We start from the raw sequence: 25,621 nt of genomic DNA, 5'->3' as shown, positions 1-25,621 counted from the left end.
TAATAATAATAATAATAATAATAATAATAATAATAATAATAATAATAGTAATAGTAATAGTAATAATAATAATAATAGTAATAATAATAATAATAATAACCTCAAGGCATTAAATATATAGATAATTGAAATATTATCTTTTATCTTTATCTTAGATAAATCTTTAGTCATTATCTTTATTTTTAATCTAGATAAAAATATTGGTTATCTTTCCCAACACTGGTAATGGTAAATAATCAATCAACAAATACCTAACCACCAACCAGTATTATATTAAATAATATACATTCTATTTATTCGCCCAATTATCTATGCATTTATAAAGTAACTTTAATATTATACTTATTAAAAAAGTTACTTAATAAAATGTTAATGAAAAAAATAAAACCGTTATTAAATTACAATTTTATAATGTTAGAATCATGGATATATTATTTTTGTTATCTTTATTCACTATTCGTGAATTTCAGTGTAATTGCAAACTTTTTAATTTACCGTTTATCTTTATTTGGTGATTTTTCAGCTAAAAATATATGAAATTGATGTCGATATTTCAACGCTAATGAAAACATGTCATGTCCAAGCACCTAAGGTAGGTACGTCAGAATTGAGTAGAGTATCTGTTTATAAATAATATACGTATAAGACTATGAAAGTGGCAGTGACATATTTTAGTCCGGTAATAATTGTCAAACAAGTGTATAAGATTTTTCACAGGACTTGAAATCAAAATAAAAAATTTCAATTTTAATTTTGATGATTGATATTAGTTTTTTTTAATTTCGATTTTGGTTTCAAAAATTGATATTTATTTTTTGCAATTTCGGTTTCAGAAATCGGTATTTATTTTTTTTCGATTCCGGGTTCACAACATAATGTTATCCATGACTTATAATAATTTCTCAAATTTTAGTACATCATCAGAATAATAGTGTTGTAGGCTGTAGCGACATGCTATTGATGTAGGTAGTATATATTTAAATCCATTTTTTTATTACCTTTGTTATAAAACATTTCGTACAAACTACAATTATAATTAAAGTGTTTCAAAAATGAAAAAAACATAATATGAAAGTGAAGCTAAAATTAAGTAAACTAGGGATACATCTATGTGAAATGATTAAAATGTAAAATTAAGTTTTTTATTCATAGACTCAGGCATAATTTAACTAAATATGAGAACAATGTTTTAAATTATAAGTGGGACAAATATGACGACACCTAAAAAAACTGCAAAAGTACAAAATAACTATTTTAGTTTATTTGATTTTATATTATTGGTTAAATGTATAACTCACGGGTGACAGCCAATGGGGTATTATAAATGAATATCTTATCCATCATAATACACTGCAAAATGTTTATATATAGTATATTATACGGAATTAATCGTGTGTATAAAAACAACAATTGCTCATCGAACGCTGATTCCTTATCGTAAATATTCTAAAAAAACAAAATAGGTACTAGTTATTTATTATTTTGTACAATCAATATTATTACCAAATATGGTAATATCTACAAATTAAAAATATAAATAGACCTGTTAGCTGTTGAATTTTAAATTAATTTGATTCAAAATTGTTTTAATTAAAGTCGTATTAAAATGATTTTGATTTTGATATAAAATATCGATTTTAACTTTTTTCAATTTCAATATAAATTTTGAAAATCATTAACAATCATTAACGATTTTGATTTTCTCAAAGATTTTTAACGATTTTTATCGATATTTGAAATCGATTTCAAGCCCAGATTTTTAAAGAATTGAAAAAGTAGTATCATGCGTCGAAGTGAGATCGTAATGTATAGGTATAGTTATACTGTGTAGTGTTAAAATTTGTGTTGAATACAGATACTGCTGATGCATTTGGATCTATAAACTTATGTTTTTAATGATAATTTTTATGTATACACAATAACTTTATACATTTATATATTTATTTATATGTTTATATATATATTGTATATTTATTTATATATATGTACACACACACACACACACACACATATTATACACAAATACATTATAATAAAACGTATTTATGAGATCAGGTATGTGCATGGTATTTTACTAAAATATTCATTGAATAAGTTGTTCCTTGTTCGTATATATTTTACGATCGACGTTCGGGGTCCGTCGTATTATACGATTGACAAATTCCTACCTCGATCGACTGATGTTTATTGCACGGCTTATCACAAAAAACACGACGTTCCACTATTATTATTATTATTTTATTACTGCTTTAATTCAAGTGTATCTTCTCACGTAATATAGATCGTTATCAATAACGCAGAATTATGTTTTGAGAAGAGTGGCGGTAAAATTTTTTTGAAACCATCACTTCTTTAATGTTATCCTTAATGAACTTATGTCTATGAACTTATTGTAAATACAGAATACCATATAATTTTACGCCACTGATACAAATTATAAACATATAAAAAAAAACCCATAATTCATGGATACCCACCTATTCAAACAAGAGTGGCAACCGCCATCCCTGAAAGGCAGGATCGGCGCCACTGATTGTTGTGCTATTATTGTTTAATCAATTACCTTATTGTATAGTTGCATGAAGTATTTGATGAACGACTGTCATATACCTATCAACCGTACGAAATACGAATACTGAATGTAAAGAATTTACCGATGTGATCGGCCAATTTGGTTCCTGATAATCCACCGAAAAAAAGGTTCAACCAACATGAGATGATGGCTTGCTAAAAAAAATAAAATATCTGATGAGGGTAATCTATCATTATATATAAATAATTCATGTTTAAATTCCTACATGCTTGGAAGGTACTTTAATTTAACCTTTTATCATCGTACTGCATTCGTATTCGCATTGCCCTTTTTCTATGAATTGCGTGAAAAACTTTTTCAAGAAAATGAAAATCAATCGTTGGCACTCAACTCGGAAGTGAAAAACCCTGTCGTTTAACGTGAACGTTATGTGATTTGAGAGTTGGGTGGGCCATTGCAGATGCCAGCGATTACAGATTTGAAGGATTTCGGGTAGATATTATTTATGCAATATTATGAATTTACGTTTCACGTGATTTTTTTGTAGAACTTACGAATTTTTGTAGCATTTTAGCATGTTTCAAAGTATACTTAGAAATTATTGAACGATTTTAAAAATCAATTGGTTCTTTTCATCAATAAAGTCGTGTCGAAAAACAAAAAACACTTTTATCTTTGTGAAACCAATAGATTTTTAATTTCATTTAAAGTCTAAAAACACATATTTCTACATTTTTGCAAATCTGTACAGTTTTATTAGTATACAAGATGTTTTGAACTTTTACATAATTTGGTAAGAATGAGTTGTTTTGGTACTATATATATATATGGGTATAGATAGATACGAATATAGCAGATGTTGCAATATACGTCATATAGTATAAAATGTGCATTACACAGTAATACAAAAAGTAATACAGTTTTAGTGTCTTAGTAGATTCTAGACGGCAATAGTAGAGAGAAAACAATTGGGTTTACAAAAATAATATGATTTTTTTCGGCCGTTAACACAATTTTTGTTGGTTATGTGACTTGTACTTTTTACATACTATTATATAAATGTTAAGAATTTCATGTTGATGAATTATTGGAGTTTTTTTTTAATAAACTTTAATTCACATTTTGTGTTTAAACAAAACTTTTCACGGTAAAGTGCATTAAATATTTTATTACACCTGATGTGTAATACAATATTTTATCGTGAGGTATATGTTGTGTTTTATTTGTAAAATAATTGATATATACCTACTGAATCCTTAAAATAATGGTTATATTTATAATCCTGACATAATCCTTAACTTTTTAGTAATTAAAAAAAGAAAAACATTCATTGTATATATAGAATATTACGGATTGCACGGATAAAGTTAAAAATACATTGATATGCACGACATGTACACAAAGTGTAATAGGAAATTCTGATACTTATAACTTTTATTTATTAGATTTGTATGTTACTCTTTGTATATAGATATTCAACTGTATTTCTATTCGAAATTCAAATTAATCGAAATTACTAATTTTTTTTTTTTTTTGTTTTTTCCATAATAATTAAAATATATATATAAATAATCTATAAATTTCAGAAATTTCTTTAAAATTGCTTGTTAATATTTAGATACTAAATATATGATATAAATCGTTCATTTTAACACTACTTTGATTAATTAACATATTATATTACACAAATAATACGCCTAGTATGATTTCTGTATGGCTGCCTTAACTAATCTTATTTTATAACGTTGATTTACCATGTTATATGTGAATACGGTTTACGAGTACACGGTTTTAATGAATTATAAATTTGATGAGAATATACTTATTATTAATTATTTTATTTTTATTTTTAGAACTTTCAATAAAAACTATTGTAGTTCGAGAGTTACATTAAATACAAAAAAACAGATATAATGACAATGTAGGTAATAATATAGTGTAAATGCTGATATAAAATAACTAATTAATATTAAAATAATAATAATAATAATATACATGAATAGATAATACATATAGAATTAAGTATAGGTATCTAATAGCAATATATGATAGGGTGGTCCCGTAAATTATGTTATAGTCAAATAATATAAGATAAGTTACGTTAAACGACAGCAGTATTAGATAATTTATTTATGAATTTGTTTGCTAATTAGCTATGGAAATGAGAAAAAAGTTAATTATAGAAGTTAAAACAGTGAGGAATTTCGTTAAAATGGATTCTAAATTAGAATTATGTAGGATGGTGTTGGGTTGGGTACTAGAGGTTGCGGAAGCATAGGATGGAATTGAACTGATAGGAATATTAGGGAGGGGCTCGGAGATTTTGTTATTGGAATAAGGGAAGTTATTGTGATACTTATAATGAATTTGTATATTAATGTATCATCAATTTAAATGCAATAGTTGTTGTCAAGAATATCATTTTTTTTCTAAGAATTCAAATCATGTAGTATACGGTTATTTTTAAAAATATAATTTGACGTCTATTTCCAAAAAACATTATCTATATTCATTTAAAATCAGCAATAAAATTAAATTTATTTCAATAAATTATTCTATCACGTTCCGGATTAATCGCAAATACGAAGAAGCGTTACTAGCATTATGGGTGGACCACGCAAACTCATCTTACCAACCGTCACGGCGGAGCACGAAGAACACGACTCGATCGATCTTACTACCTTACCCGACCGCGGGAGGAAGGAGGACGAATGATCAGATCGTGTTGAAAAGACGAGCGGATGCGAAAAGCTCTCCCTACCGTACGGTATACATGCTCAACGGACCTACGATATATTTATTTTTATATTTTCGTTACAAGAGCTCAGTGTTTTCGGTTTTATCCTTGGTTTTTTGTGTAAGAGACAGTGTGCACGTTACACCGACACCCGTCGTTTATCTATAATTTGTAAACGCACTTAGTTATATTCTTAAATGTCTATCTCCTCTACAACATTAAACGTCTAAACCACGATGTTTGAATCATTTTGAACTCGCATTGTTATTATTATCGTTCATCCATTGCACATTGGCTAGAAGATAGTGATTTCAAATTGAAATTTAATTCAAAATTGCTTTTAACTGTTAACATTATTCGGAAAAGTAAATACCGTGATACAAAATTTACAAATACGAGTATAATCCAAAATGAAAGAAAAAAAAGATGAAATTGAACTTAGAATATTTTAAATATTCAAAACAAATACACATCATTAATCTTGTATTGCATACGAGGGTCAATTTTATTCAGATTAAAAACAAAAGAGTAATAAAAAAAAGTAAGTCTTGATAAGTAAGTTTTGATCAAGTGATCTGTTCAAAATTAAATTTCCATAAGACTGCAATAGTGGTAAAGGTAAACAATGAAAATAATGAAATGAATATTCAATTTTATATTATGAGTAATGATAAGAAGTTATTGGTTCCTCACACTATATACATTTTTTTTATTTTTTTATGAACTTTTTTGAGATGATAATTGAACATAGAAAATACCGCAGAATATTTATGTGTTCTCAATGGTTTTGAAAAAAAATGTTCGTACCTACGTATATTTTAAAAAAACAAAAATGTCTTTTAATTTGTATAAGGACCACACGTATAGATCATATTTTGATCAAAGAAATAAATAATTTTGCGTTTTAAACTAAAATTTTTATTTATGTTTCTTTTAATTAATTGTGTATGAATATTTCCAAAATGTAAACGAAATATACAAGTAGTATTTGTTTGAGATTTTAATTATATTTTGTATGTGCGTGTACTGTGACATAACTGACAAGTTCGTCAATTATTTGAATGCATGTGGCCTGTTCTGATTTTACCAGAAAGTATTTTTTTTTTATGTTATTCTAATCTCTAAAATACAATAGGTATTGCATATTTAATTTACATCTCTATTAATTTATTTCAATAAATATCAATAATAACATAATTAATGTAACCAAGGATGTAGTTTGTTCATCACGATTATATAGTACATGGTTTTATAAATAAACGTAACGAATATAAAATAATGTGTTATAAAATTAAAAGTAAATTATATTCATATTAAGTATTTTTTATGTTTTTTATGATTTGTTAGTTATACATATATTACGTATAACACCTGTAATTAGTGGCGATTAAAACATTGAAACACTAAAATGTTTCTTAATTTAAAATGTACAGGGCTCAATCGACGAATTCATACAAAAATGCATACCTACGTTTCTTTCTCCCAGTATCAGAGTACTTTTTTTTCTTTATTTCCCCGTTTGAATCGTGGACAGTGAGGGAAATATGGATTCCCATTACTGTCTTCTTGTTCACATCGTTTATTTATCAATAACAATAAGACATAACAATAACATGTCAACAACGGTAGTAAAAATAACCACTATCAGAGTCCTAAAAGTTATTTTATTGGATTAATTGACTATCGAAATGTAAAAACTGTGTTTTGGATGGTTCAAAGGGGACACAAAATATATTACATTAATGGTAAAACAAATACATTATATGAGTCTTCCAGGTAATAATTTTAAAATATAATGTATTTTACGTTCATTTTATTACAATATCAAAGTAATTGGGTAAACTATCGCGAATCATTAAAAATGCAAATCGTATAATGTAGAACGCATCATAATTATTATATTATCAAATAAAGAAATATGAAATTAATTGTGGATTTTTCTTATCTTCTTCGGCTATTTCACATAACAAAAAAATTGATTTGAGATAAGATTGTTGGGAAACAAATAATTTACTATTTAAAGGGTTTTCAATGCAACGAAGTTGGAATTATTAATGATATTTCCAATGAAAATTAAAGATTTTACCACTGTATATATAGTATCTTTATGCGGGTGTTAAATTTGAAACGCAAAATATTTTGAGTAATACATTTTCATTACATAGACTATATTTTGTAAATCAATAATTATATTATGTTTAACTATTTCAGTTTAAAAAAAATGTCATTTTGGAGAGATAAGTTACCATAATCTTTCCATTAGTAAGAATTCCAAGATAACTGATTAGTTCTTAACTTACAATGATCATCTTGGCATAAAACCAAAATTAAATATGATTGTATGAGTATTATTTTTAACTTTATGGCATTAAAAAATAATTCAATTTAAAAACGGATTTATGTGTAACTCAATTTTGACTCTAAAATGATATCCAAAGGTTAGGTCGTGTTCTTATATACACTTCTTTGCCATTTTGTATTATTTTTTATTTTATTTGAAAAAAAAGTTTTTTTTTTTTACTAATTACTAACTAAGAAATTACAAAAGGACTATACTTCATTATTGATACAATTTTACTGCCCTTTAAAGAAATTAAAAAAAAAAACCCCCTGTTTTATAACATTGTTATAGGTTCTCGTTTGGTTTTATTTTATATAAATAAAATTAAATTTTTTTTTAAGTGACATAACGTTTTCAAATATCCAATGTCATTATACAATTGTACAACTGTAACGTATTCTAAATTAAAATGTGTATTGAAAAATTGGTCATTACAGTATATACAAAGTTTTACGAATATTCATATAAAAGATAAATTGAATGATATTTTTCATTGTTCGAACATAATTAAAAAAAAATAATCATTGGTATTGCAACAAAAAACAAGAAAATTTAAAATTTAGAATTATCAAACATTTTAAGTGTCTATATTTTTGTAATATTTACGACAAAGGCAAATTAAAAAGAAAAAAAAAGTGCTTATAAATAGTATAAATTTCATTAAAACTTTTTAAAACTATGTTTTAGTATAACACATTTAGTTATAGAATATAATTTTGAATCTATTTAACATAACTTTACATACATTTTACATAACTAACATCGTTCAATGGAAATTTATTGAAATATCCGATTTCGTCAAAACTTTATTTTGTAACGTTTAAATAATTTGTATGGCTTCTCAATAATTATTGTTTGTTTTTGACTACAAAGAACATATTTTAAAAATCTTCTTACTAATTTCCAAGCTTTAAGAATAAAAGCTAAAAATGTTGTAAATTTTTTACTATAAAAATTTAGTTGTTTTATGTTATCGTTTTGTGAAAATCAAATATTCAAACACTTATAATTTTTTTCTTTAATCAATAATATACACCATGTGTATGTATATCAATTTAGAAGAAATTGAATTACTCGACCGAATTACAATGAAAAAAAAATCGTTTTTTTTTCTTATAAACTATAAATATACATTTATAAACATTTCAAAATATTATCATTTAAGTATGTGCATGTGCAGTACACTTTATGTTTTTAAAATAGCAACATCTATTTTAAACATTATATTCGGGTAGATCTATTTTTTTTTAATAGCTTTGATGTATCAACTATGGTTCTAAATTCAAAATTTATTGAATACGAGAAAGCCATTTCAATTTAAAAAAAATAATATTTATTCATGATTCATTAAAATGCATACAACTATTTATAATTATTTATATTGGTTCATTTTCGTATAGTTTGAGTTATTTTTTATATACGTATTATTAATAATATTAGCATAATTTGGGTACAAAATTATTTATTAAAAATCGTTTTCATCATTTATTTAAAAAACATAAAATTATCGAGGGCTTAAGTAATAAGGTAATTTTAATTGGCATAATTATTCAGATTATTTAATTTTGATTATTAAATTTATAATTAAAAATTTGGATTAAGTGGATCTTTTTAGTCTAGTTGTCCAAACACAGTTAGTTATGTTAAATGAAAATGAGCAACCAAGAAAGAGTCAAATTACTTTTAACTAATGGTAGATGAAATAAAAATTATTCTTCAGTCAGCAGAAATGTATGCTTAAAATACCCAAGTCAATACCTTCCAGCACTTTTTATTAAAAATAAAAATGATTAATTAACCATCGAGCATTTCTGTAAAAGTAGTTTGTAACTAAAAACCTAGAGTAAATAATATTAATGAAGTTGTGGATCTTCAAGTTTTCATTTACATCCAATTAAATCCACGATTTTCGATTAATCTGTTGTAATCGATTTTTAATAAATTAATTTATACCCATGTTATGTTAATCTTGTTCATTACAAGTATAAAAAGAAATAGCTAAAAATATTCAAAAAGGAATTATTAATAAATAATTATAAATGGTTTTATGCATTTCAATGAATCGTAAAAATGTATTATTTTTTAAAATTGAAATAACTCTTATTCAGTCAATTTTGAGTTTAGAACCATTGTTGATACATCAAAATGATTTAAAAAAAATGGACAACATGAATAGGTATAGTATTCAATATAGGTGTTGCTATTTAAAAAACACATATTGTACTGTCCATTTGCAAACCGAAATAATGAAAGTTTTGAAATTAATCTATAAATGTGTATTTATATACCACTAACTTCAAAAAAAAAAAAAAAGTCTGATTTATTCCAATGTAACCCAGTCAATAAATTCAGTGTTCCCTAAATTGCTATATTTATTCAGGGTTTATATACATAGATAAGAAATTTTGAGTTAAATTCTCATGATTTCATGTTATTTTCTTCCACAATTGTTGTTTTGTTATTTTCGATAAAAAGTTGAATAATCATGGAAATATACATTTTTTATAAATACTCGTATCTCAAAAGTATAATTTTAAAATCAAACCGTGATAAAAACATTCGATGAACATTTCAAATTTTTTCGTTTTTTTTTATAAATTTTTTATTAGTTTTTTTACAATTATTGAGACAACTATTGGATAATTCGTGAAATTAATCTCTTTTATCCTGTATACTAATTAAAATTAATTTCCTATTTTTCACTTCTTGATTAGTGATGGTTGAAGCAACTCTTCAGATCAAAATCGTGTACAAAGACACACAAAAAAGCATATTATACTAAAACTAATCTTCATTTCACTCTGAATCTAAAATATATACGCTAATGTCTGAGAAAAGTAAAATTAAACTTTAAAAATAACTACAGTAATAGAAATTTCTTATCAAAATCTAATACTGCAAGACAAAATATTTACGTGTTGAAAAAATTTACTTATTCTGTTCTAGATTCATGAAAGCTAATAAATTTAATATTACTTTTTTTATATTTATTTTATTAAAATAATACCGATTTTATAGGATTATTACTTTTTTTTTCATACTTCAAGATATAACATTCTGAGTATACAATCAACAAGTTCAAACAAATAAATTTAATATTTCCTATTTAGTTTACAACATTGTCAATGAAATAGAACAATATGGGAACTAAAGTATAGTTATATACTGTACCGATCGATTGGTAATGCCCATCGGGCTATAATAAAAAGGAAATCTTTAACGATTCCGTAGACGTAAGCGTATACGCATATATTATTTAAACCTTATATTTCTCGTAACATTTACCGAAAAGGTATCTTGATGTAATAGAAATTGAATAAATAAATGTTTACAAATTTTACTTACATTATATATATATTCGTTGATAGGTTAGGTTATCTTTCAGAAGCCTTGGTTGTAAATTAGAAAAGAAAACTCCCCTAGTATTAGCTAAGAAATTATTTCGCTTCAACAATTTTTCTTTTTTTTCATCCCGCTAACTGAGGGAAATTTTTCCTGGTCATTCACCCAGGCTTCCGTCAAATTTTCGTCATTTTTCTAATGTGCTACATGCAAAATGAACGACATTCGCGTTCCATATACCGTAGGTGATTAGAATTTCTTCAACTGTTTTCTCGCTATGAATGTGCAAAAACAAGAACAATTTACTGCAGTGTTGTGAAATCTCACGAAACAGTAATATCTAAAATCATTTACGATATTTAAATTCTAATACGCCATTTTAGGGGCAACTTTTCAAAATCAAACGTAAACCATTTGACGTTTTTCGGAACGCGTTCGCGGACACGTGGAATATTATTCTGATCACCGGACGGTATACGATTCTCGTGTAAATAACGAGTAAAAGCGGTGCGCTTACTTGACCACGACGTATCTCCACATGGCCAGAACGAGCGTGAGTGCTATGGACGTGGTGTGCAGCACCTGGGACACATACGTGTGAAACAGCACGTACACGGCGCCCACGTGCGAGAACTCCTCCTTCTTGGCCGTGGACAGGTACATGTAGCACGTGAACGGCATGTACTCGACCATGAGCACCAGGTCGGCCACGGCCAGGCCGCACAGTATGCGATTGATGGGCGACGTGGCCAGATCCTTGCGCGTTAGCACGGCGATGTTGAGCGCGTTGGCCAGCGCGCCAAACACGCACAGGAACAGGCTGACGTAGCCGTGGACGGCGCGGAACCACAGTGAATAGCTCTTCACGCTGCCGCTGCAGTAGCAGCTCGTGGACAGCGGGTCGGACCGGTCGTTGTCGTCTCCGCCGAACCATGTGATGTTCAGCAGGTTCTGCAGCTCGTCTTGGGTCAGGTTCAGGTGCGCCATCAGCGTGCTGTAGTTCACCTTCAGCCTGAAGGACACGTCCGAGCACATGGTGCACGATTACATACTAGGAACCGGCGGACGGATGGAGGAAAAAAAAACAAACAAACAAAAATGCCATTGAATATCATTACTTTTCCCAGCACGTTTATTATTGAAAATCACAGATGCGCCAGAAACGCGGATGGATGAGCGAAAAAAAAAACTAAACAAATTCTTTTGAATTTTTTTCTTTCTTACTTTGTTTGTAATATAAATACAATCTATACGCGCAGACAAAATAACTATACGTGGTAAAACATGGTTTGCACAGTGCTGGTTTACTAGGATCATTGATTATAGAATAGACTATATATTATATAATCAATGGATCTAGTAAGCTAGTTCATTGTTTGCTAGTAAAAAAAAAGTATGGTGCTAGTAAACGGGTAAACTATTTTAATAGCAACTAGTTTGCGAGTAAAATAGAATTGTTTTAACTTGTTGACAAACTAGTGTGGTATTTTATCAGTTGCGAGTAAAAATAGTATCATATGACTAAACAATTAGTCGTTTATTCTGAAATAGTCCCTTGTATTTCCTCGGTAGTATCTACAATATGTTAATAAAATATATGACTAGTTCAAATGAATAAAAACTAAATATATTTTGCATTGCATTTTTGTTTAGTTTACAAGTTTTTTAATGAAAGCAGTTCATGACGTATGGGACATAACATAAATAGCCATGTTTATGGGAAAGCATCTGTGAGAAATTAAAAATGTCTGCTATACAGAAGTTATGAGTACCATGATGTCACTGAAACTGCGTTTCACTATTGGTCATTAGTCCAATAACGAGTAAGAGCTGCTGATCCAAATATATCCGTTTATTATGGCAAACCCTGTATTTTTATTTTTATGTATATTTTACTATTATATAATTCGTCCTTACTGTAATATGCTAAAACAATAGTTTTGATAATTTTAATTAACCACCATGATATACAATTTTCCAATAACATTCCTAACCACAACTGTGACAATATTATCTCGTTCGTCCGAATCTTGTCCTGCTGAAGGAATTATCTATTTGCATAGTTACTTGGTTTGGTCTCGTATCTCTCCCTCCTCTAATATAATTTGAAAATATAATGGATTTTTGAAAACAGTACTCCAACTCAAATTACCAACTGATAACTTCAGTGTTTTTAAGAAGTATAAAAAACAAAAGTTCAAATTATTGTTTACTTGTACTTCGTAGACGTGGTTATATTTTTTTCAATTACGCTACTGAATAGTATCATTCTATATGTATAACTCAGCTATGATGCATTTCAGTCAGCCAAAAAATAAAATTTTATTAATAATATCTTTTTTTCTTTTTTTTGGACCATGTTCAATTTAAATACGAAGTTTTTTTATTGTTATTTTATTTTGTTATTTATTTAGCGTATGTCATTTCACGACAATGCTGTCAATAATTCACAATTATTGTCTCACCTTGATGTGAACGTAACGGAAATTACATTAAAAATTACATTAAAGCGAATATGTGATTGATTGTTTATCAGCTCCGCATTTACATTTGGAGTTGATTTTATCCCATTTGTACATAGTCTCCACATTTACGATGGTATGTGCATATTATATTTTATAAGCTCCGTAAATCCCTAGACAAGACAAACTCTTGGGGCATATGTCCCTAGTTGATTGAATACAAAAGGTTATCAGCGTCTACTGTTTCTAGCCAAATATTACACAAATATAAATCACCCGATGATGCATGGGTAAGGTTCGTTATGTGATTTGCAGAAGACACGAGATCAACCATTTAAGTATACAATAGGTAATCAATCTAGAAACGCTAGTATTTTAGCGAACCGGGGTATTAAATATAAAATGTATAATATAAAATATAATATGTTTTTAATATATTTATGTTGGAGTATGGAATGGAACATAACATCAAAGCGTGTTCACCTCTCAAAAATACCACAGTATCATACAAGAACGGGGTATATAAGGTGTTTTCGAGTAAATTAATATTCAGATATATTTCAACCCGTTCGTAGCTAACACCTTCACGCCAGTTTACATAATAAATTAAGTTTTTGTTCTTAGAATTATTTCACGAGTAATACTTGAACTAAAAATATTTTATGATAAACAGTTATTAAATTTAAAGTAGAGTTATTATTTAAAACATCCTCCACTCTATTCAACACCACAACAGTTGAACTAATGCCACGCAACACAATTTGGAGAAGTCGGTAGTTATTTTTTGAAAATAATTTCACGGAAACAGTAACTATATTACTGATCAATGATGATCAATGATCATCGTCGAAGCCAAAGTAAACCGGTTCAGGAACCGGTTTACCTTATACATTTTAGGGTACCGGAACATTTATTTAAAAAAAATTAAAAACTATAACCTTAATTATAAAACGATTAAATTTGGTTAATGCTAATATCTCTTTAGTTGGTTCAGAAAAATAAAAGTCAATTCTTTAATTATTTTATCATCTTGTATTTTAAATTGTAATTTGAAATAAATTTACATAATTTTTGCATGTTTTTGCATATATTGAGCTTTATGCGTATTTTTGCATATTTAGTATGATCGTAATTATTGTATTTGAGCCCAAAATAATTAAACTGATGAATTTTTATAATTTGGTTTTTTCTTCTCATATCAATTTTATTTTTATGAATATAATCCTATGATGCAATAATATTATAATAATATGCGATAAAAGATTAAATAGTTCGACGGAGAAAAACACAATTAATATAAATATCTATTTATCAATATAAAATCCAAAATAAGATATAATTTGTTGGTTATTAGTGTATTACACACAATCCTAAAGGATTTAAAACTCTACTATTATTGAATAAAGTATTAAATGGCGAATCAAACGAGGACAATTTCAGTAATAATTCAACACCAGGGCAAATTCCTTTATTTAAATATGCGCCAACTACAGCAAGTGATAATTTATATTCGATAGTTTAAAAAAATACGAGGTCGTAGAATGTAACATACGTATTTCCAATATTGAATTATACATTTTATTATTAAAATAATAATTAATAAATAAGCATGCGAAATATAAATAAATAATTTTTAATTTCTAATCTCAATTATATTAAATCAAAACAATAAGCCAATCACTAATGTATTTCAATAAAAAATATTTCTTTTCGTAACTTTATTTTTGTTTGTATCTTATAAAAATTAAAATATTTATTTTATAATATTTTATTGCATACAAATTCTAGTCCTGCTAATGAGATATATAAATAAATGAAAATATAGAAAATTAATGAAATTATAAAAAAACCGAAACTAACCGTAAAAAATCCTTTACAAAAAATTATGGGTTCCGGATTTGAAATAAATTCTAATAAAGGTTTCAGGGAGGTTCTGATTTTCAAAATTAATTTAAATTAGGGTTTCGATGAGGTTCCTGCTCCAAAACCGGTTATTTTTTGTACGGTTCCCAATCCTTACTTCAACCATTAATAGTTGACTCCACGAGTAAGTAATAAATACATTGAAATATAATGATTATAAATAGGTTGGCTAGATTTTGAAATCCCTAAACCGGGAAATCATATTGAATGACCTCCTTTTTTTATTTTTTTGATGTAACGTTCATATGGATACAAAAATACGTTATTATTGTACATAACCATGCTGATTAGATAATCATAATATAATGATATAATGTACAATATTGTTATATGTTTTATTATTAAATAATATAATAAATTATATTTTTTCAGCTTCTATTAACCGGAATAAATTGGATTATGAAATACTGGTACATGCCTTTAAAACGGGGACAAATGGCAAGCCTAATTATAGAAGTTATGTACACGTAAAAGCGATAAATATCGTTTTAATACTCGTATTTATTTTGTAGAACTAAAGACAATTATTTTTCAAAAATCGATAAAACAATGAAATTTAAATGTTCATTTTGTGACAATTATGACAATAAATGAATACGTTTAGTTTTTGAGAGAACACGTGAATATTATAACATTATAATATAAAGTGCGGAACCCATTTTTCAATTTTTCTTCAAGTATGATTTTTCATTCTGTTTGACGTGTTAAAACTCAAATACGTTGCAGAAGTCTTCAAAAATTTGTATTTATAATAATATAATAAACGCGGATGAAAAAATAAATAATGGTTTTCGGGTTACATTATTTAGGATAGTATATTTTAGTGAATTCGAGGTAATCCCTCACCAGGTTAAACGTTAATCAGCATCTGCTGGGATAATAATAATATATTTCATATTTGTAAACGACTCGGCTTAAGATTTAAATTTCGGAAAGCATATCAATGTGTTTTTACTTATTTTAAATTCTATTTCCGATAACGTTAAATGTATACGACGTTATTATATACGAGTAATTTCATTTCTTGGAAAAATATATAAATATATCACTACGACTCATTTTTTTTTTTTTGTTCAATAACTTAACCAAGTGGATTTACTATTACATGCGGTATAAATGAAATAAATATATATTAATTCCTGCGGAAGGCGTCAAAAGTCATCCAAAAAAAACAAAAAATATTAACCTACCGATATTTCACGATTTGAATAATATCTACAGTGCAATAATTTCGGGTTTATTTTATATTAATTTAAACGTATATTAAAATTAAACAACTTACAACTCCATAAATAAAAATATTTTTCTTCCACAACTATTTTTAATACAAACTTGTATAGTATAATAATTTTGTTCTTTTTGACAGATATTATTAACACCACCTCCGTCGATATCACTATTCATATATTATTGTGTAATTTATAAATGGAAATTATCAAGTAAGTTATACCAAAAAAAGTATAGCTCCCCCGTGACCATTTCGATACGCAATTTTTATGTTATGCTAAAACAACCGCAGCTAAATGCAATATGTACCTCTTTAAATAATACAATTATAAAAAGGCGTTATTGGTATAGGTACGTGATTCTCATTCAATGTAGGAACGAGGAGCCGAGAGTAAAATTAGTGTGCACTCCATACCTACGCGTTTTATGAACCACTTAAAAGTATATGAGATGCTGTAATAACAACGTTTTGAGATCTTTAGCTATTGGTATTGGGTTAATTTTTTTTTTTTGCATGCAACTCGTTTCCTGCGCATAGTAATACGCTTGCTATAGTATCACAATTTTTGTTCTGCAATTTTACTGCGGGTACTTTTTAAGATTTACGGAAACACGAGAGAAAATTAGGTTCATGATTTCCACAGAGATAAAACAAAAATTTGACAGAAATTGACGAGCTTATTTTATACTTTGTGGAAACCACGAACCTAATTTTCTCTCGTGCTCTACTGGCAAACGTGATTAGAAAATTATATTTTAATATTTAATATATATTTTTAGTATTTAAAATGAAACTATTTTTGAACTTTTTAATTTTACGGAATAAATATTATATTTGTGACTATTTGAAAATATAGTTACGTTTAATAAGTAAAACAATTCAGTTCTGCTATAACGCTCAACATACACGCACGTATTTTGCCTTATGAGCTCCGTTATCGTGTTTTCATGTTCAATATGATTTAATTATCTCTCTAATATGGTAGACACAATAGATAACATCGATGGCGGTCCGCATCATACGCCTTATTCTAACAAACGTAATTTATCTAAGTCGTCAAATTTACCAAAAGTTGATGTAAATAAAAAATAAAAAATATTCGTTACACCCAGGGACGCAGAAAAAAATTTAAATAATAATAATATAAAACATATTATTTCGTCCATAATCGAGATTCTTTTATATTAAAATATAACTTATAAAAGAAAATCGTTTAATACTTTTTTTAATTAACAAATTAAACAAATTATAATATAATAAGACATATTTTTTTCTTTTTTTTTATTGTAGGGAGCGGGGGGTTAAACCCCCAAAATTCCTCCCTGTGTCTGCCACTGGTTACACCTAATCGATTTGCCGTCTTGGATTCCGATGATCCCAATGACAGTGTATTCAATACATCCACTAGTTTGTCAGCTCCCAACAAGAAACTAGCTCCTGCAAATCAAGACAACCAGCCTAATATAATAATCCTCAATAAATAAAACGTAATGCCGTCAGCTCTACCGATTTACATCTCTAACATCACTAATTTCTCCGTCTTCACAAAGGAACTAATAAGATTAACCCGCCCACACGTCTTTACCTGTAAGTCAACCACCTTATTTCTTATTGTACACGCCAAGGGTGCACAAAATTACAACACTATTAGAAACCATCTCAGGGATACTGGAGCTTGTTTTCATACGTATCAACCTAGCGTTTATCGTTCATTCAGAGTCGTAATAAGAAATCTCCAATATTCCACATTGTGTACAGAAATTTCCGACGCATTGTAGGAAGAAGGACATTTCGTGAAACAAGTCATAAATGTCAAAAATAAAAATAAACGCGGGCTGCCACTATTTTTTGTTGATTTAAATCGTTATGATATTTTTAATATCACTTCGCTACTTAACACTATAGTCAAAATTGAGAAACCCCATCATTTTCATCGTGGTCCACCACAATGTTATAGTTGTTATAGTTGTCAAGGCTATGGACATACTGATAATTACTGTCACCATGAAGCTAAATGTCTCAAATGTGGCGAAGACCATCGCACCGAAGATTGGTCAAAATATCGAAATACTTCAGCTAAATGCGTGCTCTGTTTCGAGGCACACACGGCCAACTTCCAAGGATGCCGAGTTTATCAATTCATCATCAAAAAACGTCAAAAAACTAAACCCTCATTATCTCACAACAACTTCCCTTATTCCAATAACAAAACCTCCGAGCACCTTCCTGATATTCCTATCAATTCGATTCCTTCCTATGCTTCTGCAACCTCTAGTACCCAACCCAACACCATCCTACATAATTCTAATTTAGAATACATTTTAACGAAATTTCTCTCTGATTTAACTTCTATTATTAACTCTTTTATCATTTCCATATCTAATAAGCAAACAAATTCATAAATAAATTATCTAATACTGTTATCATTTAACGTAACTTATTTTATATTATTTTACCCTAACATTATAATTTACGGGATCACCTAATCGTATATTGCTATTTCGATACTTATACCAAATTCTATATGTATCTGTATGTATCTATTCATGTTTATTATTATGATTATTATTTTAATATTAATTAATTATTTTATATTACCATCTACACTCTATTTGTTGGGGACAAATGTCGTGCGAGGATCGCGGCATATTGGCCTCCTGCAAACTTGGTCGATAACATGATCGACCTCTTGAAAGGGGGTAGTTAGTTGTGCTGTTTTCCGATGGCTAGCCTGCTGCCCGCTCCCAGGACTGGTCTGTCGTTGGTCGTCTGCACGTTCATCATCACCGTCGTGTGCTTGTGTTCATGTGTTTTACGTAGCCATCTAGGCAAAATAGCATATCCGCCATTTTTTGTACCGGTGCGTCGCCACCGTTAACACTGACAATCGCCGACGTCGTGTACACTGTACGCCACTCCATCGTTAGTGTTTTTTTTTATTATGTATTTCGCCGTCCATAGCACTCCGCACCACGTGGTTTTGACCGTCGTCGTCTCATCCATTCCGTTCTCATCATCGAGAGACTTCAGGAAACCTTTTACGTATCGTGCTCTCGTTGCCATTGTGAAGTTTCCGATCGCCATCGTCGCGCTCGTATTAGCCATTGTCGCACAGTTGTTTTTTTTTATTATCGTTCCGTGAGTGTTTTTTGTTCACCGACGTCGTGTGCGCTATTAATCTCGTCATCCGAACGGTTGGGAATTCCCATATTTCGGTTTGTGTCCTTGTGACCTCATCGCCGGGTGCCGAATCAACATTTTTCATTCACATGTGACAGCGGCGCCCTCTACATACGCGGCAAGGAACCTTCCGACTATTGCGACAGGTTGGCTATCGACCATAGCGTTATCCAACTTCAATTTTGCGTTGGTATTACCAGGTCGTACACCTTTATCAATTTTTTATTTATTATTGTTATTCTTTTATTATTAATAATTATTATTATTACGGGCGACCGCATGTGGTCGACTCACTTAGTCTATAAGTTCATGATATATATTGTCTTCTGTCTTACAATCATCTAATATAATTTGTAATTGTTATATTTATTATTTATTACTCTAGTTGGTTGCCCCACCTTCCTTCCACATCACTTCCAAACCTAACCATACAGTCCACTCTTTCTCTCATTTTCTCAGGTTTCTTTCAATACGACGATTTAATTATTTTACGATCGGATTCTTTGTCGGACGCCGTTCCGTGCGTATAAGTGATAGCCCATTCGATCGTCGGTTCTGGTGTACAACTGTTAACTGCCGTACACTATTATTACCTGTATTGTTATTATATATGTTTCTATATTTAATTTAATTGTTGAACTATAATAGTATTTGCTGAAAGTTCTAAACAAAAAAAAAAAAAAAAACAATAAAGAAAGTTAAAATTACACCTTTTAAAAGTTTATAAATTAATAAGCGACATAGTACCTACAAACTTGCCAATAAATATACTTATATACGTATATACTATTTTTAGAAATTTAAAATGTTAAAAATAAAAATTCTGATAAATAAAAATGGTTATTAAGTTAAAAATGATAAATTGCAACACATTTTTAAAAAAATAAGAACTTTGCGAGTTAATAAATAGTAGAATATTCTAGAATAGAAAATTGTTTATTGCATTGAACCTATAAAATAGATTACTTATATAATATAATACGAATAATATGAATATATGAATATACAATATTCGTACATTTTGCCCACTCTATAAGACCACCCTCAAAATGTAATAGTTCTAATTAAATTACATATTATCACACTATTTAAGAATCAAGTCGAAAGCGATTGATTTTAATTTATTAATAATTTTGTTTTTTATTTTATTTCATAATTATTTAAATATATTATGATTTTAAAACCCAAATTTGGGCTTTATAATTTATAGTTCATAAAATTATTTAAAACAATAATAATTATAGTTGACGGTATCAAGCAAAGCATTCAGTAATATAAGTTCCATTATGTATTTAAAACAAGTATTACATAATTCCATACTAATGTGCTGCTGTGTAATAATTTTAATAATAGAATAAAACAAAATTTCCATGAAGTGTATTGTTATCGAATAGTATCTATTAGAGCTCTTAATACACGTGAATTCACGGAATTCACGTGTCACGTGTCACGTGTAAAATCCAAAATAAAAACGTATATCCTTAACTTAATACTGTACTATTAATATTTTATTAAAACTTCAAGTGTATAACATAAAATTACTAATTTTACCATTGTAAAAATGGATATATATTTTGGATAAACATGTATTTCACGTGTACACGTGAATTCCGTGACACGTGTTTTAAGAGCTCTATTATAAATTGAACTTACGAGTATAAACCTCACGCAATCTACTTTTCTTTACAAAAAGTAATGTCCTTCAGAAAAATATTACTCGAACTAATATATGGTGTTTATTTATGTTTGTCGCAAACTGTAATTTACATCATAAAAGTAAAATAATATTATACAGTACCAACTAGTTATGGGTGCAATTGCATGTGCTCTCGTCGGTGGTGAGTGTATGGGTGGGTTGGTGAGTATATAATTGGACAACTTGAATACCAAACATTGTAGAGCATGGTAAACAAATAACATTATTATTACAACACAAAAATTATACTTATAAGGCACTGGGTGTAGACATCTTAATGTTAATTAATTATAATAAATCTTAATCTCTTAAATTAATAGTTATTTTAAGAGTTAATTGCAGTTACATACAACAATTTAAACGAACATTTTTAAGAAAAAAAAAATTGGTGGGTGGGTGGGTAACTTTTTTTAGGTGCAAGTGCTCTCAAAATACTTTTATGCGCCACTGGTACCAACACAACTAAACATACAATTAATATATTTTAAATACTGGTGAATCATTTTGACTATTTCATCATGGTATAAAGCATAATAAATTTCTTCCTCTTGTAACCAGCTAGTACTCAGTAACATTTACTTGGGCCTCCAACATTATTATAACTCTGCAGTCTTTAAACAGTCTTTTATTGCTTAATATGTAATAATCACCAATTAATATATATCAAATACTAAATAATCTATCATAAGAATAAACTATAATATACAGGTTTAATACATATATTATTGGTTATTCTAACGTTAAATAATTGGATATAATATTTTTCAATGTCAATGATTATTATACTTAATTTTATATCACATTTACTTATTATATTAATTATAAATTGTAAATTTCATATAAAAATAAAAAATAAAATAAATGTTTATTCTGTTAAAGCAAAACTATCTACTCTTGTGATAAGTACTCTACACAATAACTGTTTATTGAGACATAGGTGGTACTGGACTTCCTAAGCAGATATGGTCAAGAAACATTTCAATTAAAATATTACACTATTTTATCAAAAACTTTAGAGGACTAACTTTTCTAAATTACCATAATGTAAATTATTTCGGCTATATAAAGGCTATATTCTGTACATCCTTTCAATAATAACTATAAGTTGTATTACTTATTAAGTATCCATAACAAAATCAATTAAATTAATGTTTCTATAACTAAAAATATTATAAATATTACATTATTATACTCATAGCTAGCAATATTAAAGCACTATTTGTTATGTATATTGGATTTTAAATTAACCAATCAATGTTAGTTCTTTTAGTTAGTCTAATTAATAAGCCCCTCATTCATTTTTCATTTTTTTAACACTCAAAATTGTAATTTTAATTATATTATTGTTCTTTAGTAAGTAAATCATGTATTTGATTGCACAAGCATCAAATAAAGTTCAGGCATAAGGATTCCTATTTTTAATTTTTTCATTATTTAAATGTTTTAATTTCAACTCGAACTTTAAATTTATTTATTTTTATCATTACATTTTTAAATCTAGCAATAATAAAACAAATAAATATTTTCTATAATTTAAATAATATTATGATCTAGCCTAAATCAATTATAATTTATTCAATTTTTATTTTTATTTAAATAATCAATAATTTAAATTATAATACTAATTTAATTTTTATTTCAATTAGATGTATATTTATTTTAATAAGTAGGTAGAATAATTTAACAGTGTTAAACGAAAACCATTTAATATCATCATAGGACTGACTCGAAAGAAAATAAAAACAATACCGTAACAATAGCAATAATATAACTATTTCTAGTGATATATACTGTGTGATGAGACAAGAGAAAACAAATTCAGTAAGAGTTGTTATGAAAGTGAATATTGAAGGAAAAAGAGGAAGAGATAGACAAAAAAAGACGAGGGTGACCGACCCAAAATGGTTGGGAGAAAGGCGAAGAAGAAGAAGAAGAAGAAGAAAAATAAGACTAGTAATATATACTTTATTATTCAATATCAATTATATTCTATAAAATAGTAATTAAATGTTATATTTTACAGCCGACAGATATTTAATCTTTAATTCCTAATAAAACCAAAGTATAAAAATGAGCAATCAATACATTACGAACTACTCGTAGCAGATACCAATGACAGGAAGTGAACGATTTCAGTATAGTTTTGAAGAGCTTCAAGGTAGGGCGTTATAAAAAATATTGAAATTGAAATTATTGTAACCCTTATAGTTTGGATTCGAGTCATAGTTTGTACGATACCCGATCGAGCATATGACTGTACCACTTGAAATCAGTGGACCAACGCGCGAGACGAGAAATTAATGTTTATAATGACTTTTTTGAAAGAGTAAGATGAAGGAGAACCTGGTAGCGAGTTTTCGAGGTCTGAGTTCTAGAGAGTTACAATTTTTGTATTCTGAAGTGTGAGGTTCTTTTTTTCGGTGGTAGGGGATAGAGCTACACACGGTATTCATGACGTGACAAGAGTACGACCTCTTTGTCCATATACGTCCTGTGTGGTAGCTAGCAATTCGACATTTACAACCTTTTGAAGGTTTTTGATTCTCCAGAGCTACAGTCGTCGGTAACCAACTGCACTGAGTAAAAACTCAATTTATATTTGGAGCCGTACGGTAGCTGAAGATTTGGAAGTCGAATTGCGACGTTAGGGATGATACAGAGCTACGAATGTCGGTAAATACCGCACAGTAGCTATTCTTTTGTTTTGTGAAAAGAGGTCTTGTCTGGAAGTGTGAGGTTTTGGAGAGTGTAGGACTACAATTGGTGGTGTATAAGTACGAGGGAGAGAAAAGTACTTTTTGGAAGTGATAGAAGTTTGAGCAAAGGTACCGATCGGTAAAGACTGGCCTGTTAGTGGATTTATGTGAATGGTGAGTGTTCATAAGTCGCGGAAAATCTGGTTGTGTTTAAAGGGTGAGGTTCATTCGTGGGGGGTGGGTAAGAGCTACACACGATGTTGTACATATGATAAAAAAAAAAAAAAAAATGTATGACAATTTATATCCCGTGTGGTAGTTAGCAATTCAATATTCAAATTGCAAGGTTTGTGATAATAGAGAGCTACAACCGTCGGTAACCACCTGTCAAGAGAAGCAACTGATTGCTTATTTGGAGCCGAACGGTAGCATTTCGTATGTTTGGTGAATTGCGGTCTTATCTGTGATAGTTTGATTTGATTTGGAATTGTGAGGTTTTTACGTCCTGAAGTGTGAGGTTCTTTTTCTTGGGGGGTGGGGACAGAGCTACATACGGTCTTCCTTAACGTGGCAAGAGAACGATCTCTTTGACCTTGGAAGTCTCGTGTGGTAGCTAGCAATTCGACTGTTAGATTAGAAGATTCATTATACTACAGGGCCACATTCGTCGGTAACCAACTGCATAGAGTAGAAACTCAGGTTATATTTGGAGCCGTACGGTGGCTGAAGACAAGACAGTCGAATTGCGAGTGTAGAAATGTTGCAGAGCTACGATCGTCGGTAACCACATAGCAAGAGCAGCAGCTCGTTGCTTCTTTGGAGCCGCACGGTAGCTGATCTTTTTTTTGTTAAGTGAACTATGGTCTTTTCTAGAAGTGTGAGGTTTGATGGTGCATTTGGACGTGAAAACGAGAGGTAAAAAATTGGTTTGGAAATCGGGCCAGTCTAAAAGCCTTTAGATGTTAACATTTCGTCTCGTTTATTTGTTTGGTGCACACGCATATGTGCTACGACTATATGTGTGGATCGGGTGTATATTCAATGACCGTCTCCAAAGAAAAGAGGCCAAAAAAACAAAAAAAAATACTGTTAATCTAAATTTAAGATAAGTTAATCACTAATATCTATAAAAATTTAACTTCTAAAAAAAAAAAGAAAAAAAAATGCTGTTAATCTAAATTTAAGATAAGTTTATCACTATTGTAATATAAAAATTTAACTAAAAAAAAAAAAAAAATTAACAAAAAAAAAACTTTTTTAATCAAAATTTAAGTTAAGTTAATCATTATTGTAATATAAATATTGAATTTTTAAAAAAGAAAAGTAAAAAAAAAAATGCTGTTAATCTAAATTTAAGATAAGTTAATCACTAATATCTATAAAAATTTAACTTCTAAAAAAAAAAAGAAAAAAAAATGCTGTTAATCTAAATTTAAGATAAGTTTATCACTATTGTAATATAAGAAATTAACAAAAAAAAAAA

General features: G+C 28.5%; 1 protein-coding gene across 2 annotated transcripts in view; it reads right to left on the bottom strand.

Annotated features, from left to right (window-relative positions):
- The window catches only part of LOC112692418 (sex peptide receptor-like), a 139,688-nt gene that overhangs the window by 35,569 nt on the left and 78,498 nt on the right, over positions 1-25,621 (bottom strand). For both annotated transcript variants that reach the window (XM_025567092.1, XM_025567093.1), the window contains exon 3: positions 11,471-12,004. In XM_025567092.1, the coding sequence (XP_025422877.1) occupies positions 11,471-11,988 (518 nt within the window). In that variant the 5' untranslated portion in view covers positions 11,989-12,004. The remainder of the gene's footprint in view (positions 1-11,470; positions 12,005-25,621) is intronic.

The sequence above is a fragment of the Sipha flava genome, unplaced genomic scaffold (assembly GCF_003268045.1).
Source record: "Sipha flava isolate LNK unplaced genomic scaffold, YSA_version1 73_pilon_pilon, whole genome shotgun sequence".
NCBI lineage: Eukaryota > Metazoa > Arthropoda > Insecta > Hemiptera > Aphididae > Sipha > Sipha flava.
Note: the sequence above shows the minus strand (reverse complement) of the source record. Positions and strands in the feature narration are given on the sequence as shown.